Here is a 14,827-nt window from a genome sequence, read left to right on the forward strand (position 1 = left end):
TTTTGTGTCACTCCGGGCGTTAGGGTGTTGCCGGGGATGGGGACGGAACGCGGGTTCGCGGCCGGAGGGGAGGGTCGAGTCGGGTCGGGTCGGTGGCCCGGGCGGGAGCCTGGGCGTTTGGTGAGGGCGCTGAGGGAGTTTCGTCTCCTCCACCGAGCCCGGCAGCCCCGGCGGGGTGCCCGACTCACTGCTCTTTCCCCGATTCCCTCCCAGCAGTGTGGGCCCTCTCTTTGCCCCTGACGGCTTTCCCCGCCCTCCCCCCGTTTGCTTTAGGCGCGCTGTCGTTGAGCTGGACCAGAGTCTGGCAGTTTAATGGAGTAATGCCTTTAATTCTTCCTTCCTGTGTGTTTTAGATGCCAAATGGCAAACGATAACTGAACAAATTAAGAAAGCTGTGGAAGTCTACGAGCCATGTGTAAAGGGGAATTGCAGCTGCCACCAAAGGTGAGAGACTGGTTCCCTTTTGACTGCACGGGCCTCTGGCCGTGGAAGGGAATGCTTTTGCCAGCACTGATGGATGGGAATTAGCTAGAGAGTATTTGGGCTCTGGAGTGTCACATCTGTAGCTCTTGTGGTTGCAAGAGAGAGGTTATTAATGGCACTGTGTGGAACAGGTTGGCCTCCATAGTTCCTATAGAAGGTGTGACCACCTGCAAACTGGTCACTCTTCTTGTTATCCTCTGTGACTGAATAGCAATCACCATGTCAGCATCTCATATGTGATCACACAATAAACCCATACACAGTTGGTGATATTTCTGTGTTAACAACCCACTTCTGCTTTCTCTCTCAGTGCAATGTTGCTAACAAGTCTTTTTCGTAGTGTTTTAAAAGTGGAAGAAATCAAGTATCTGCAAAATATTGTAAAATAGCCAAATTGGGAAAGATTTTTACAGAAGACAGATTTGTTTGATGCGATAGTGTGTTGTGCTTTGCACACTCAACTGTGCTTGGACAGGGCTTCCAGTGGAAGAAGGGAGGGGAGAATTGGAGTAGTGCTCTATCTAGGGAGTTCAGCTCACTGCTTGTGAAAATCAGAGTGGCAGCGGGTATTTAACTACTTGATTTTCTCATGACCAAAGTATGATTCAAGAGGAGCACATTCAGGAAGGCACAAGTACTGTTTATTTTTGTATAATTATGGAGCATTATGCAAAATGCCAGCACGCTGCCTCATCTTCCTAGAGTGATATAGTGCAGAGAGCTAGAGACTGATATGTGAAGGTAAGACTACCGTAGACAGTACAGGTGTAGACATAGCCAAACCAAACTTCCCTTGAGTTCCCGCTGGTAGGGCATGACTTCAGCCTGCAGAATATGACAGGTGTGTAGGTCAGCACTGTTATGTATGAATACGGGGAAGAGTAAAATATTCTTTTGTCCTTAGGATTTGGATTCCATACTGAGAACACAGATGCCCAACTTTAAGCCTCCTGTTTAAAAAATACCAGATGTGCTAACTCACTTTGGGAGTGTGAACAGTGCTATATTGGCTTATAATATCAGATGAGTTGTGTTGGGCCACTGTTTGTACACTCTGTTTGTTTTTTTTAATCTTCATGGCCTTGAAAATATTGATGAGGAAAAGTGTCTTCTAGTTTAGCCTTCCAGTCTTTTTCCTCAGTTCAAATTCAGATGCATCCTGAAGACATCTCCTAATCTGTAAACATACACGCCATCATCTCCTGCCCACCTTTGGGAAGACGCCTTCCTAAGTGATTGCAACCTCCAAACCTGCTTCAGAACATGATAGGCAATGCAAACATGAAGTTACAGCGTGTCTTGGAACTTAGTTTTCACTAAAGGAATAGCTACTCGAAGTTACATGTAGCTTGTTTTAGCTAGAAGTCTGTTGTGTATACTGCAGTAACGTAGTGCGCTGTATCCTCCCTATTGTACATAATAATGGCTGACTGTTTTGTTTCAGTGTCTGGAAGCAGGACCTGTCTCCTTTTCGAGGTGGCATTTCCAAGGAGATGATGTCAGACGTGGTGAGCCGGAAGCTTGGGACACACTACCAAATCATTAATAACAGATTGTACCGTGAGCAGGACTGCTTGTTCCCTGCGAGGTAGGAGCTGTGCAGAAGATCTCATCTTCCTAGCTGGGACACAGGAATACTTCCACCTCTGCCAAGTTTAAAGTCATTGAGCACAGTGGTATTTCAAAGGTTGGAATTCCTTATCAGAGCAGGAGCCTAGAAAGTTATGTATGAGGCTTAGATGTAGCAGGAGGTGTCATTGTTGCACCTCAGTGTACAAAGGTTTGGTTGGCTGTGGGATTGCAGGGAAAGCTGCAGATCAGGCCAGATGTAACAGGATGGGTTGCTTCATTGGTGTCTGTGCTGCATTGGGGCTTAGAGGCTGCCACAGGCAGTTCCCAGCCTGCGTTGCTGTGTGGCTCGGGCACACCATCTCTTCTGCTCCTGCACAGAGAGAAAGGCCTGCAAGAGACTGCATTACTGTGCCTTCTCCTTGTAGCTCTTTGCCATATGTCGTTTCTCCACAGATGCAGTGGAGTTGAGCACTTCATTCTGGGCATCATCAACCGCCTCCCTGACATGGAAATGGTGATCAATGTGCGAGACTACCCCCAGGTCCCCCAGTGGATGAAGCCCATTATCCCAGTCTTCTCTTTCAGTAAGGTGTGCACACTTTAAAAGCTGAGCATTTCTGAGACACCATGTCCTCCTTTCTCTTGGGAATGTATTTTTGAGAATAGTTCCCCGCAGATTTTCTTTGTGTTAAAATTGCTTGCTCTTTTTTGCACTTTATGTTTCCTTTCACTTCCAGTTTTCTGGCAGATAGACTTGCAGATTTATTCAACAGAACAGTTTTTCTCCTCGTTAGCTCCTCTTCCAGGTCAAAAAATACCTCTGCCGCAGTGGCAGATGCACAGCTGGATGGGATGTGTGCCAGCATCACTGTCACTTGCTACAGTGCTTCTGTCAAAATTGTAGCTGTAGTTTATCAGCATTGTTAAGGGTTTTTGATCATCAGTCAGCTGTCATACTATTATTCTCATTTAGTATAAATATATTAGTTGTCTTTTTTGGTACCACAGATGAGCATTTTCCAAACATGCAGATGCACACAGAGGTGCACACACAGACATTCGTTTTCTGCGTCTCTGTTCCCACACTGGAGAGTCCTCCCCTATGTTTTCCTGCCTTTCCCGTTGTTAAACCCGACTGTGGCATAGTGTCTTACTGTTTCCAACAAAATATCATTACACCTCCAACTTCAGCTAATCCTGCTTTGTCTTAGTGTGTGCCCAGCGTGCCCAAATGCTGTACTCTTGCTACCTAACCTTGATTGTGGTCCTGTCCTTGGCTGAAGTCCAGCAGACAACAAGGTGCAAAAAGAAGCAATAAACCATTTGCTCTTGTTAGTTCAGGCCCTGTTCTGTTTTGGTTAACTTGTAGCATCTTACCCAGGTCTTCAGCTCATGCAGTCTGAACTCTGATGCAATCTGTAACTATTGCCTAGTCCCCAGCCATCCTAAAACTCACTCTAGAGTTTCAGTACAGCATTGCAAGCGCTGTCATTCAAAAACCACGTTTGCTGCCAGATGTTGTAAAGCTGACTGTCTTGCCCCTTGACCATTGCACAGCCTTAACTCTAGCCAGCAGAACCCAAACTGCTGCAGAGCAGGTTGCAGGAGTTTAACCTTTGCAACCATATTCATCATCCTACCCCTGTGTGCCTTGCAGGACCCTGCAAGAAACTGAGTTCTTGATCACCATTGTGCAATATCTGTAACCTCAGCCCTATCCTTAGCTGAAACCTAGTGACCCCAGCACAGCTCACATTTAGCCAGCCAGCATTAGTCCCTGCCAGAATGAGGAAGGCTCCAGGGTGCTGGTCCAGGGGGGCTTTCTGAGGCTGAAAGCACAAGAGATTGCAGGATTGCCCAGTTCTGCATCTTGCAAGGCCAGCCCTGGGGTGGTGGTGGAGCTGCCATGGTTTGCTACCAATGCCTGTTTACAGCAAGATTGAGAAGGAGCAGATTGTAGAAGCACACACTTGGTTAAGTTGAAAGGGACTTCAGGAGGTCACCTAGTGTAGCCCCTCACTCCGAGCAGGACCAGCTAGGTCAGGGTGCTCCAGGCTGTGTCCTGCCCAGTTCTGAGCATCCCATAGGATGGCATCCGTACCTCCCTGGGCACATGCCCCAGTGTTTGATCTCCCTCAGAATGAAAATGTATTTCCCAGTATCTCATTGGAATCCCCTCTTGCAATCCAAGCCTCTCATTCTGTCTCAGTGTACTTCTGAAAAGTTTGCCTCTGTCTTCTCTGAGCTCTCCCACTAGGTAGTAGGAGACAGCATTTATATTCCTCCAATCCTGCTCTTCCTATGTATAAACAAACCCAGTCCTCAGCCTCTGTTTATATGTCATGTGCACCAACATCCTTACTACCTTGGTGGCCTTGAACTCGCTCCAGTATCTCCAGGTGACAGATAGATGGATAATTTGGATAAAAATTTATTACTAGTACAAGGAAGCAACCTATAGTGTGGTTTCATGAAAGGGTTTAGTCTTAAGTGCTGGTCTTCCCTCTGGTAAATGGGAATTTAAGCATCCAAATAGGACTGAGGAACTGAAATTCTTAAATGATGTGGATATTTGTTACAGTGACTTTTTAAGTGTTCTCTAGAAAGGCTGGAATGAACTGAAGTGTTGAAAGGCTAAATGTCCGAGTGTCTAGAAGTGCCTTCATCTCTGAGGAGATAATAATGCCTCAGTTTACGATCAGTAGAAAACATTTGTGGCTACACATAGACACAGGTCTTTAGAAAGGTGAGTGAAGCTCCGGTCTTCTGCTGTTTACTAATCAGCTGTACCATGGGACTTTTTTTTTGTTTTCTGATGTGAAAGTTCCATGTTGTCATGCATCAAGACATAGCCTTTTTTAAATCATTGAAACATTTTGGTTGGAAGGGACCTTAGGAGGTCATCTGGTCCAGTGGCCCACTCAGAGCAAGTATGAATGCTGAAATACACGGGCTTTTCTCTGTTGGGTTGTCTTCATGTGAACCCCAGCAACACCATGGTGACCACAGAGGTCTCATGGCTGCTTGTGGAATGGTAACGAAGAAAGCTGACAGAATTCCCAGAGGGATGTTCATTGCTTCAAGTTAGTAAACTAAAGTAATTATTGCTCTTACTCTTTTATTATTCTCCTTTTTCTTAAGACTCAAGAATACAATGATATCATGTATCCTGCCTGGACATTTTGGGAAGGAGGACCAGCTGTTTGGCCAATTTACCCAACAGGTTTAGGGCGCTGGGACCTCATGAGAGAGGACCTCAGAAGGTATGTTTTGGAAATGTTTATGTGTGGGGGGAGGTTTAATGGAAGACAAACTCACAGTAGAAGCCACCTAGCACTGGGCAGCATTGGGCTGCTGTTGAAAGCTCAGACCATGGGTCTGTTGGCCTGTGGTCTGTCCTGCTGCCTGTGAGTGACTACATCCAGCCTAGCTGCTCCACAAGGATTCTCCATGGAAACCTTGGATGACGTAACTAGAGGTTATAATTAGCTCCTCTGTTTCCATCACTTTAGTAACTAATGCAGAGGACAAAGTATACACATTCTTCATGCTGTCAGGGCCAGATTACTGTCATTTTTGGTGGGGTGGGGTTTGTCAATAAAGTAGCAGTTATCTTTTGCCTGCAGAAATCTCCCCTGCCACATGGCACTATTTTCCTTTGTTTCCAGCTACTTCTCTAGGAGCTGTGGCTTTTTTCACTGTAGGGATGATTCAGGATGTTTGCATAAGCTTCTGAAAGGGTAAAGGAAAGCCTTTAAATCTGCTTTTACTTGCGTATTCTTGTGCAATAGAGAGACCTGGACTTGTTCCCAAGAATCAATGGTCATTAAAGGGGCTGAGAGCAAGACAGAAGACTTTTGTGACTGGGAGTCTTTCTTTAGGCAGGATCTTTGACTGTTAGCAGAATAAGGGGTTGTTTCACATGGAGAGTGACGAAGTGTGCAACAGTGAGTGAACATAGAAACATAACAAGCAAGAAACACCTTGAAGTCAATCATTTGATATCAGAATGCAAGGTTGAATATTTCCCTCTTCAAACTGAAGACCTATAGGACTAATCATAGCTGAAGCCTAATGTAATGTAATGTTTATCAATATATCAGAGCATTTACTTATCCTTGCTTTCTCAGTGAACCCCGCTTGTGTCACTGGGTTACAAGCAGATGCAAAGCATGACCCGCACAGATCAGTTTGGGGATCAGGACCCACATGTCATGCTGGGTGCAACAGAAAGGTGCCACAAAGAGTTCCCTGCAGGGAGACGGGTCACTGCACTGACAGAAATAAAACATATGAACAGCTATTTTGAAAGAGTTCCTTAGGTTTAAAATGAACGTTAAACCCACGAACCCCTGTGTTTTAAATGCAAAACCCTAGACAGGCATGAGGTTTTGTTTTGTTTTGTTTTTTACTTGGGAAATGTCACTGGTTAAAAACTCTAGTCATTTTATATTATCCATATTCAGTGAAGTATAGAAAAATAAAGCTACAATACAAAAAATGGATTCAAATTTTAGGTGAATTTTAATACCATTAGAGGTTTGGTGAGGAGGTTGTGTGTAATTCATTGTTTTGACTGAAAGATGTTCTGAAAAGTAGCCTATATCATATTGCCTTAAACATGATATTCACAGGATAACCTGTTTCATTGGACCTGGCTGAGAGGTTTTTCTGCTATAATGAAGAAAGTGATTTCCATCAAAAATGAAGAGTAATAAAAAGAGATCATGCTGTGAAAACTGATGAGAGCGCTGTTTCTTGGTTATATTAAATCATTTACTGCCATGTATAAACAATATTTTCAGATCGGCAGAAAAATGGCCATGGATGAAAAAAATCTCTAAAGGATATTTCCGAGGATCCAGGTGAGCATATTTTCCTGTAACAGGAGATTCTCGCAACATGTACCATGACAGCTGTCTGTATGCAGAAATTCTGGTGTCTCCAAGACCTAAACAAGTGTAACCCAGAATGCATTTTTTTAAGAGTACTGAAAGCCAGACATTTTGTACAGCAGCTTTGCACCATTAGTGATTCTCCATAAGAGTTGCCATTTGCAACTAGTTTATTATAATAAATCTAATATTGGGAGCAGAAGTTGTGCTGGATTTGCGACATTATTTCTGAATGAGTAAAACTGTCACACTAGGAACCAGCTTGTTTTGTCCTGTGAAGGGAACTGCAGGTGCTTGAGACAAATTCAGAGATTTGATATTGATGTGCATGCTTCTTGGCAATTTGAATACTTTATTCTCTATGCAAGTGTTTGACAGTGAATGAACACGTATTCTTGGATCAAGTTACCTGAGTGGTGGGGAATAAGAGAGTAGATTTTTTGTGTATGTGTATGTGTATGTGTGTATATATATATATACATATATATATATATATATATTCCCCCCCTGCAGTGACAGTTTGAAAACAGTGTTAACCCCTACTCCCTTCTGTTCCTCCAGAACTGTCTCCTCCATCCTGAATAGGACTAGATTAGATATCTTACTAGGTAGGCTCAGGAGATGATGTGGAACAAGTCTCAGGGATGTCATAACCTTGTTTATCAGAAGTGTTTTAAGTTGGTGTCAGAGGGATCAAGAGCTGAAGGTGCTTAGTGTCTCTTAGCTCGCTCTGACTTAGAAGGAAATTAAAGTATTTGGCACCCATCAAGATAAGGTGTGAAGGAAACGACATCTCTGCTGATTTGTCCTGGGAGTTGCTCAAGTAATACTTTAAAATATTTAGTAAGTGAAACAAAGAAACAGAGTTTCAAATAACTTCGGTACACATAACTCATTCTCTTCTGCTAAATACACCCTTGGGCAGAAAGACAGTGTATGGTAGGCACTTAATGTTTGTGGGTCACATAGGGAGGTCAGCCCCATAAAGAGACAGGATCTCGGGTCCTGTAGTTGTCAGCTGTGTTGGGGATTGGCAGTGACCGATCGCATTTCTTTTGCAGGACGAGCCCTGAGAGAGATCCCCTCATTCTGCTGTCTCGAGAAGACCCAGAACTTGTTGACGCTGAGTACACTAAAAACCAGGCTTGGAAATCCGAGAAGGTGCGTGGGTGCTGTCTGTCCCCTGACTGTGAAGGCCAGAAAGGGTAGCATTGCAAGGTGGCTTTCATGATTGAGGTGCATCCTCTTGGAGAGCTGTGGGTGATCCTCTAGAGTGGGGGAGGCTTCTCCTTCCCTTGATAGCTGCATCTCTCTGACAAATGAAGGAGTCTCTAGAGCCTGGTAGGCCAAACGTTCCTCTTCCATTTACGCTTTTTGTTCAAGGAAACCAGCACATACAAGAAAACGAACCTGTTCCAGTCTTCTACTTTTCCATTAGAACAGAATTAGCCAATTTTTCCCCTTCTGGCTGTAAGCTGCCTGTGTGCTGGTGTCAGTCTTTTTAAACCTTTTTCTGTAATCTCTGTTTCTTGGTCTTGTTGATAACTTTCTGATAATGGTTGTTGATAACTTTTTAGTTCCATACTTGGGCTACAGTCCAGTTCTCTCCAGACAGTTGGCTAATCCAGTTACACTTGGCTTCACATGGTCCATTGTCCCAAGCTGTTTTCTCTGGAGTTGCCAACTAAACATTGTCATTTAATGTGGTTGTGCAGGCATTTGCTTACAGGCAGTGTGTAATTTACTGAACTTTTTTTCTTGTTTGAAGGGCTGGAAATTCTTCATAATGCTTCTAAAAGCCCACCAGAGAAGGTTTTCTCAGAAGTGGGGATGGGGTGTTTTGAGACTTCAACTTTGTTTCCGAGAAGGGAAGCAAACATGAAATCACCATATAAAATGTAGTGATTTTTTAAAATTCTCTTTATTTTAAGGACACCTTAGGGAAGCCTCCTGCAAAGGAAATTCCACTGGTCGATCACTGCAAATACAAGTAAGAGTTTTGACTAGTAAAGCTGTTCAAGGGCTATGGGTTACTTCTTTCCTTGTATGGTGTAAGGTCTCATTTTAAGATCTGATTCCAGCCACCAGCTCCATGCAGACAAAAAAAAGCTTGTGAACATAAGGCAGTTGAAAATTTGGGAGCTTAGCATGGCCTCTTTTATTGTCAGCTTTCCCCTGTCAGGACAGGAGAAATAAAGTGCTTTGGGGAAAGTAAAGGTCTTGGATCACTAATGAACATGGAGATGGAAAAAATTTTATTTTAATCAAAAGGGCTTTCCATCAAGTTTTCTTTATATTCCTGTACCAAGCTGTGTGTTCAAAATCATTTTTTCGGTGCTACAGTAGTGATAGCATTGCTGCCTTCGAAGACATATGGAACTAAGGAACCATCTCCATATGCATACTGGGGGAAGTGTTGCCATTGGATGGATATATGGAAAGAGGGAACCTGAAATATGATTGAGCAGATACAGCATTGATTCGTACTTTGTATGTTGCTTGGGAGGATGTGGTTATGATTTACAAAGGTTCTTACCTTTTTAACTACTTTAGGAAGGGGGTTTTGGTGTAATACGCTTGTGGGTTTCTGTAAGAATATAAACTCTTAGTGCGTATGCACGCGTATGTCTGATGGTTTGCCTTTTCTTCTGCTTTAGAATTACTGAGTTGTGATTCTACCAGCTAGGATGTGCTGATACAAGAACTTGGTCACTTGGCTGCATCTGTGTTTTTGTGCAAACGTGATTGAGTTGCCTCATTTTACATTTCACTAAACTGTTGCCCAGATTTCTCCCTTCTGTTACTCGTAGACTTCCCGACTCCTGATGCCTCTGAAGCCCTTTGTACAGTTTGGGCTGAGACATTCTCACACCCTTCTGTCCTAGCCCAGGCTCTGGTAGGGTCAACATGAGCTTCTCTCTGTGTCCTTCGGTGTAGGTGCTGTAGCAGAGGCTGCCTGAGAGCAGCCCTCAGTCACAGAATCACAGAATATTAGGAGTTGGCAGGGACCTCAAAAGATCATCCGGTCCAACCCCTGCCAGAGCAGGATCACCTAGAGTAGGTCACACTGGAACGTGTCCAGGCGGGTTTTGAATGTCTCCAGATAAGGAGACTCCAAAGCCAGTGACCTGGCTGAGGTCAGAAATGGTGAGAGCTGTGTCTGGAATTGGACAGAGGCATTTCTGCGCTTCCAGACCACTGCGCTTGTTACATCTCTACGTGTATTTGCTCAGTTCCTAATACAGCAAGCTCCTCATCCCTGCCTGGAGCTCGTAGGTAATAAAAGGAATGCAAAATAACTTCAGACTTACTCCTTGTCACTCACTCCTGAACTAAGTTTAGCTATAATTCCCACCTCACCTCAAATATATAATATATAATCCCCATCTCGCCCAAAATAGCTTCATTAAAGGAAGAACTCCCTTCCCCCAGCCCAAAATGTTTGACTTCAAAGGTTAGTTTTATGTACTGAGGGATTTTACCCACAGGAAAAACAGCTTTCCGTATAATTGGAGAAATGTGGGTTTAAAAAAGCAAGCAAGTAAGCAAACAAACATCCCTCTGAGATACGGTTTGCAAAGAGAAATCCCCCTTCACCCCCCCTAGTCAAGCCCACTTTACTAACTTGGCAGAAAATACTGAAAACAAAATTGTGGATTCTTTGTTATCTGCAAAGCCATCTGTTGTGTGCTAGCCTGTTTAACCTCCTAGGGTTGCATTCCCAAGTTAATATCAAACAATTAGATTGAGATTAAAGCAGGATCCCAGAGGACAAAAAACCCAAAACGACAAAAAAAACCCAAAACAACTGAGATAGATGTAGCAAAGCAGAACAGGGAACAAAAACCCTCACTGCAAGACAGCAGAGAACTGGGGAGAAGCTCCTTGTGGTAACAGCGTCTGAAGTGTAGAGTCACAGGGTCTGCATCCTCCTTGTGACCTTCCATGTCCTGTTGACAGTCGTCTGTGAGGCCTCTTTGGTTTGTTGTGGGCAAGTGCCTTTATCAGAGGTAAACAGCACACCTTGATTTTGTCCCTCAGTTTTGACAGGCAGCAAGAAACTCACCTAGCACACCCCTAACTTCAGCTCACCTTTCCTGTGAGGAGCTTCAGATAAATGTCTTCACTTGGTTTCAGCAACGGGTGCTTGGCTCAGTGTGAGACAGATCCACCCCCCACAGAGAAGCCTGGCAGCTACTCGGAGCCTGGTTTCTTAGTGCATTTCCTCACAAAGTGCCAGGGGTGATCAGGTCCCTGTCTTTGCTTCTCCTTTTAAAGGTACCTGTTTAATTTCCGGGGAGTGGCTGCCAGTTTCCGGCTGAAACACCTCTTCTTGTGTGGTTCGCTCGTCTTTCACGTTGGAGAAGAGTGGTTGGAGTTCTTCTACCCCCAGCTGAAGCCTTGGGTCCACTACATCCCAGTCCGCTCAGACCTCTCTGACGTCAGGTGCGAGACCCCGAGCGTGCTCAGCGGAGCATTGGGCACCACAGGACACCAGTGCTGTGTTTGGGAAGGGGTTTGGTTTGTGTTATGCTAAGAAGTGACTCCACTCTGAGGCAAAGGCTCTTGGGGGTCATGTTCATTTCCCTTTATTACTGCCCCCAAAGAATCCTTTGCTCATGTTACTGAAGGATTGTGGTTTCACTGGTGTCACCCTTACCAAAATCAGCAGGCACTTAAATTTGCAAGTGGATCCTGCAGCACAGAGGAGGGAAAGAGGAACGTATCGCTGGGCCAAAAATGTCTGAGGTCCCAGATTTCAGCATGCCATCCAGTGCTGATACAGATCAACTGAGAATGGCCGGGTTTTTTTGTGCTCTGAAAAGAGGAGCTCCTGTCTCTCACTCAGCTATAATCTCATCATCCACAACAGTTTAGCTGAGGGACAGTGTTCTCCATTGAGCTACTTGTTTCATAGCATTTTTTTTTCTTCATCGTAGGGAGCTGTTGCAATTTGTAAAGGAAAATGATGCCATAGCACAAGAAATTTCAGAGAGGTAAGTTGTGTGTCATTTCTGGCTGTCAGGCAGGCTTCTTCCAGTGCATCTTATGCAGCTTTTGAAGGGGTTACCTGTCAAAGACAACCAAGTATTAATAGGGTGCGGTATAACTGATATTCTGCAATAACTGCAGGAGAATTGGGGAACTTGTAGCAAGCTGGGGAGGAATGGAAGAGCAAGATTATATGCTTGGGTCTTTGGTTCAGATGTGGCCCATGTAAGGAACCCCACTGAAAGCTATCAGAAGTTGGGAGCTTTCATCTCGGTATGAGGTGAGTTGCCCCCCGGGAGCTGTGTCTGCGTTGTAAGCGCTGTGTATCCAGGCTGGCAGCGACTGCATCAGTGCTGCTCAGTGTATCTGATATGGGAAATCTGATATTTATTATCCCAGATAACAAATACCATCTTGAGGATAACAAAAGCACTGCAACTGTCAGAGCTGTGAGTGTGAATGAAAAGTGTGAAATTAAAATAGACGGTACAGAGCAGCGCGTGTTGTTTCTCATTTAAAACACAGAAGAGGGAAAGTTGATATACGTAGAAAACAAGACCAAAGACTCTTGTAGGAGCTGGAAATTGGTTCTGACTGTGCCTTGTGTGTCTCCAGGGGACGCCAATTCATCACCGAGCACTTGCAGATGGAGGATGTCTCTTGCTACTGGGAGCATCTGCTGTCTGAATATTCCCAAGCCTTGACTTACAAAGTGAAAAGGAGGAAGAGCTACAGCGAGATCGGTTCTCAATGGCTGAAAACAGAACTGTAGAGACTTCTCTTTCTCTCTTCAGCTCAAACTGATCTCTGTGGAAATCTGAAGATCAGTGTTATCTTCTTTCTTCTTCTCTCAGACTTCTTATCCTTTACACTAGAGCTAAGAGAACAGCGATAGGCTGATGTTGAAGTTGTTCCCATACAGGGGGACCTGGTTACGCTGTCGCCATAAGAACGTTAAGTAGGATGTTGGATTATGGCTTTTTAACGGGGTGGTTGTGCTCGTCTCTGGAAGAGGGTGGTTAGCATTTGGGACTTAGTTACTACCTGTCTCAGAATGATCGTAAATCCCAGTCAGTCAATGAGAAGCCCACCTGTTAATTTTACTGGACTTTTTACCACGTCCTCTGTACGCGTGGGCAAGGTACACAGACTGGCAGCTATGCTCAGCTGGGAAATACGTGCCCCTATTTTTTGGCAAACTGTCAATGTTTTCTCACCTGCGTGATAGCCCTTGGGATATGAGGTGTTCTGTGACAGAAGCAGGTACTGGGATTTGGGATAACCTTTTTAGGTAGCTTAGAGCTTATGATTTTGTCCAATTTTTAGCGGTTGAGGCTTTGATGTGCCACTGGAAGGCCAGACAGTCCTTGCACAGTTCAACTACCTACCTCATTGGGGAGTGGCAGGTGATGGTGATGTTGCCTGAGCAGCAGACAGGCAAGCAGTTGGCAACCGAGATGAAGATGGCTCATCCTCCGATGGATGAGCTGGGCGCCCGCGCAGCCACACAGAGCTGAGCCCCTGTTAACAAGCTCTCCCCGGCTGACTGGCCAGACATCCTCAAGCACCCAGAGAAAGTATATGCAGAGCTAGAGTCAGCTCTTCTTTTTTCCAGATGTTCACAGATTCTCTGCTCTGATCCCCTTCTGTAATCTTTCTAGGGTTGTTTTCAGCGAGTTCGGGTTTTTGAGGCTGGTAACAGGTCTGCTCACTTCAGTATTTGCTTTTCTTTCCCACTGCTGTTACTCCTTTTCTACATCTCCTTCAGTCTGGTTGAGGGAATGTCTTTGGTCACACGGTGGCAGCTACTCCTCGCATAAGTCGTTTTGAGTTCAGCCACAGGTTGCTCCTGCTCACCGTACTTAACGCCCACTGCAGGCCGCTCTGCCCGGAGGGAGCGCAGTTTCTGAAATGCTCTGTGGTTGAGAGTTGAGGTGAGAGGCCTGGTAGGAAGCTGCATCTTTGGCATCCAGACAGATGCTCAGGAGAGCGTGGGCAGCAGCACGGGATTCCAGTGGGGCCACTGCCTCCCAGGTGAGCACCCGTGAAGATAAAGTGGCCTCAAGGCATAGAAAGCAGCAGGTTGATGGAAGAGAATGGCAGCAACTGCTCACGGTCTCTTCTGTGGCCAGTTTGGATCAGAGAAGGAGAAAACACTGCAAGGAACAGTAACACTAAGAGCACGTACACAGGTGTGTGTGTGTGTGTGTGCGCGCCACACAGTGCCTGGCTGTGCTGCCAAGCCCTGGTACAGGGCCATGCCTGCCAGGCCTGTGTGTCAAGCGCCAGTTGCCGTACAGCCCAGTGGTTATGTGAGCAGTGCCTGGGTTATCTCAGCCTGCGAAGGAAGCAAACTGGGGCATTGAAATAGCGTGGTTTCTGAGGAAAAGGACTGTGCGAGAGTGGCGGGGGTTTTTTAGTTTTGTATTGTCAGAGACAGCACTCTGAAACAGCCGTTTGTAGTATTTTTAAATGGTTTTTAATGATGTGTTTTTGGAATAAAACAAGTGAAAATGAAGTTTTGTCAGATACATCATTGCTTAGTCAGAACTATGTTAAAAGTTCTGGGCAGCTCCTACCTGTTTTGCCAAAGAGGGTGCAGTGTCTTTTTTCCCTCACAGGAATATTTAGGGTGTCTCTGCTTCCAGTCTGGGGTCATGGGGGCTGGAAGCTTCCTCTGGTCAATCTCCTCTAGGCCCTGGGGACCTTCAGACCGATACCTTTTTTCTCCTAAAGCAGCCCTGCCCCCTTGCTCACAGTGGAGAGCACAAGGCCCTGGCCCCGACCTGCGGCGAATCCGGCCGCCGCCTTTCTCCGTGGGCACTCCCGGAGAGGTCGCTCCCGCTCCGTGCCGTGCCCCGCCGGGGGGGCAGAGGGCGCTGTGG

The 14,827-nt window shown here is 45.4% G+C and overlaps 1 protein-coding gene across 1 annotated transcript; it reads left to right on the forward strand.

Moving 5' to 3' along the window:
* Nucleotides 1-353: 353 nt before the first annotated feature.
* Nucleotides 354-12,779, forward strand: POGLUT1 (protein O-glucosyltransferase 1; the record flags this gene model as incomplete). Its single annotated transcript, XM_010179748.1, has 10 exons — nt 354-444; nt 1,928-2,071; nt 2,509-2,644; nt 5,197-5,318; nt 6,861-6,920; nt 8,012-8,111; nt 8,882-8,940; nt 11,229-11,396; nt 11,891-11,947; nt 12,558-12,779. Coding segments are annotated over 10 exons (1,094 nt in total), but the record flags the coding sequence as incomplete, so codon positions are not given.
* Between the last annotated feature and the right edge of the window lie 2,048 nt (nt 12,780-14,827).

This window comes from Mesitornis unicolor, unplaced genomic scaffold (genome assembly GCF_000695765.1).
Source record: "Mesitornis unicolor isolate BGI_N332 unplaced genomic scaffold, ASM69576v1 scaffold43632, whole genome shotgun sequence".
Classification (NCBI taxonomy): domain Eukaryota; kingdom Metazoa; phylum Chordata; class Aves; order Mesitornithiformes; family Mesitornithidae; genus Mesitornis; species Mesitornis unicolor.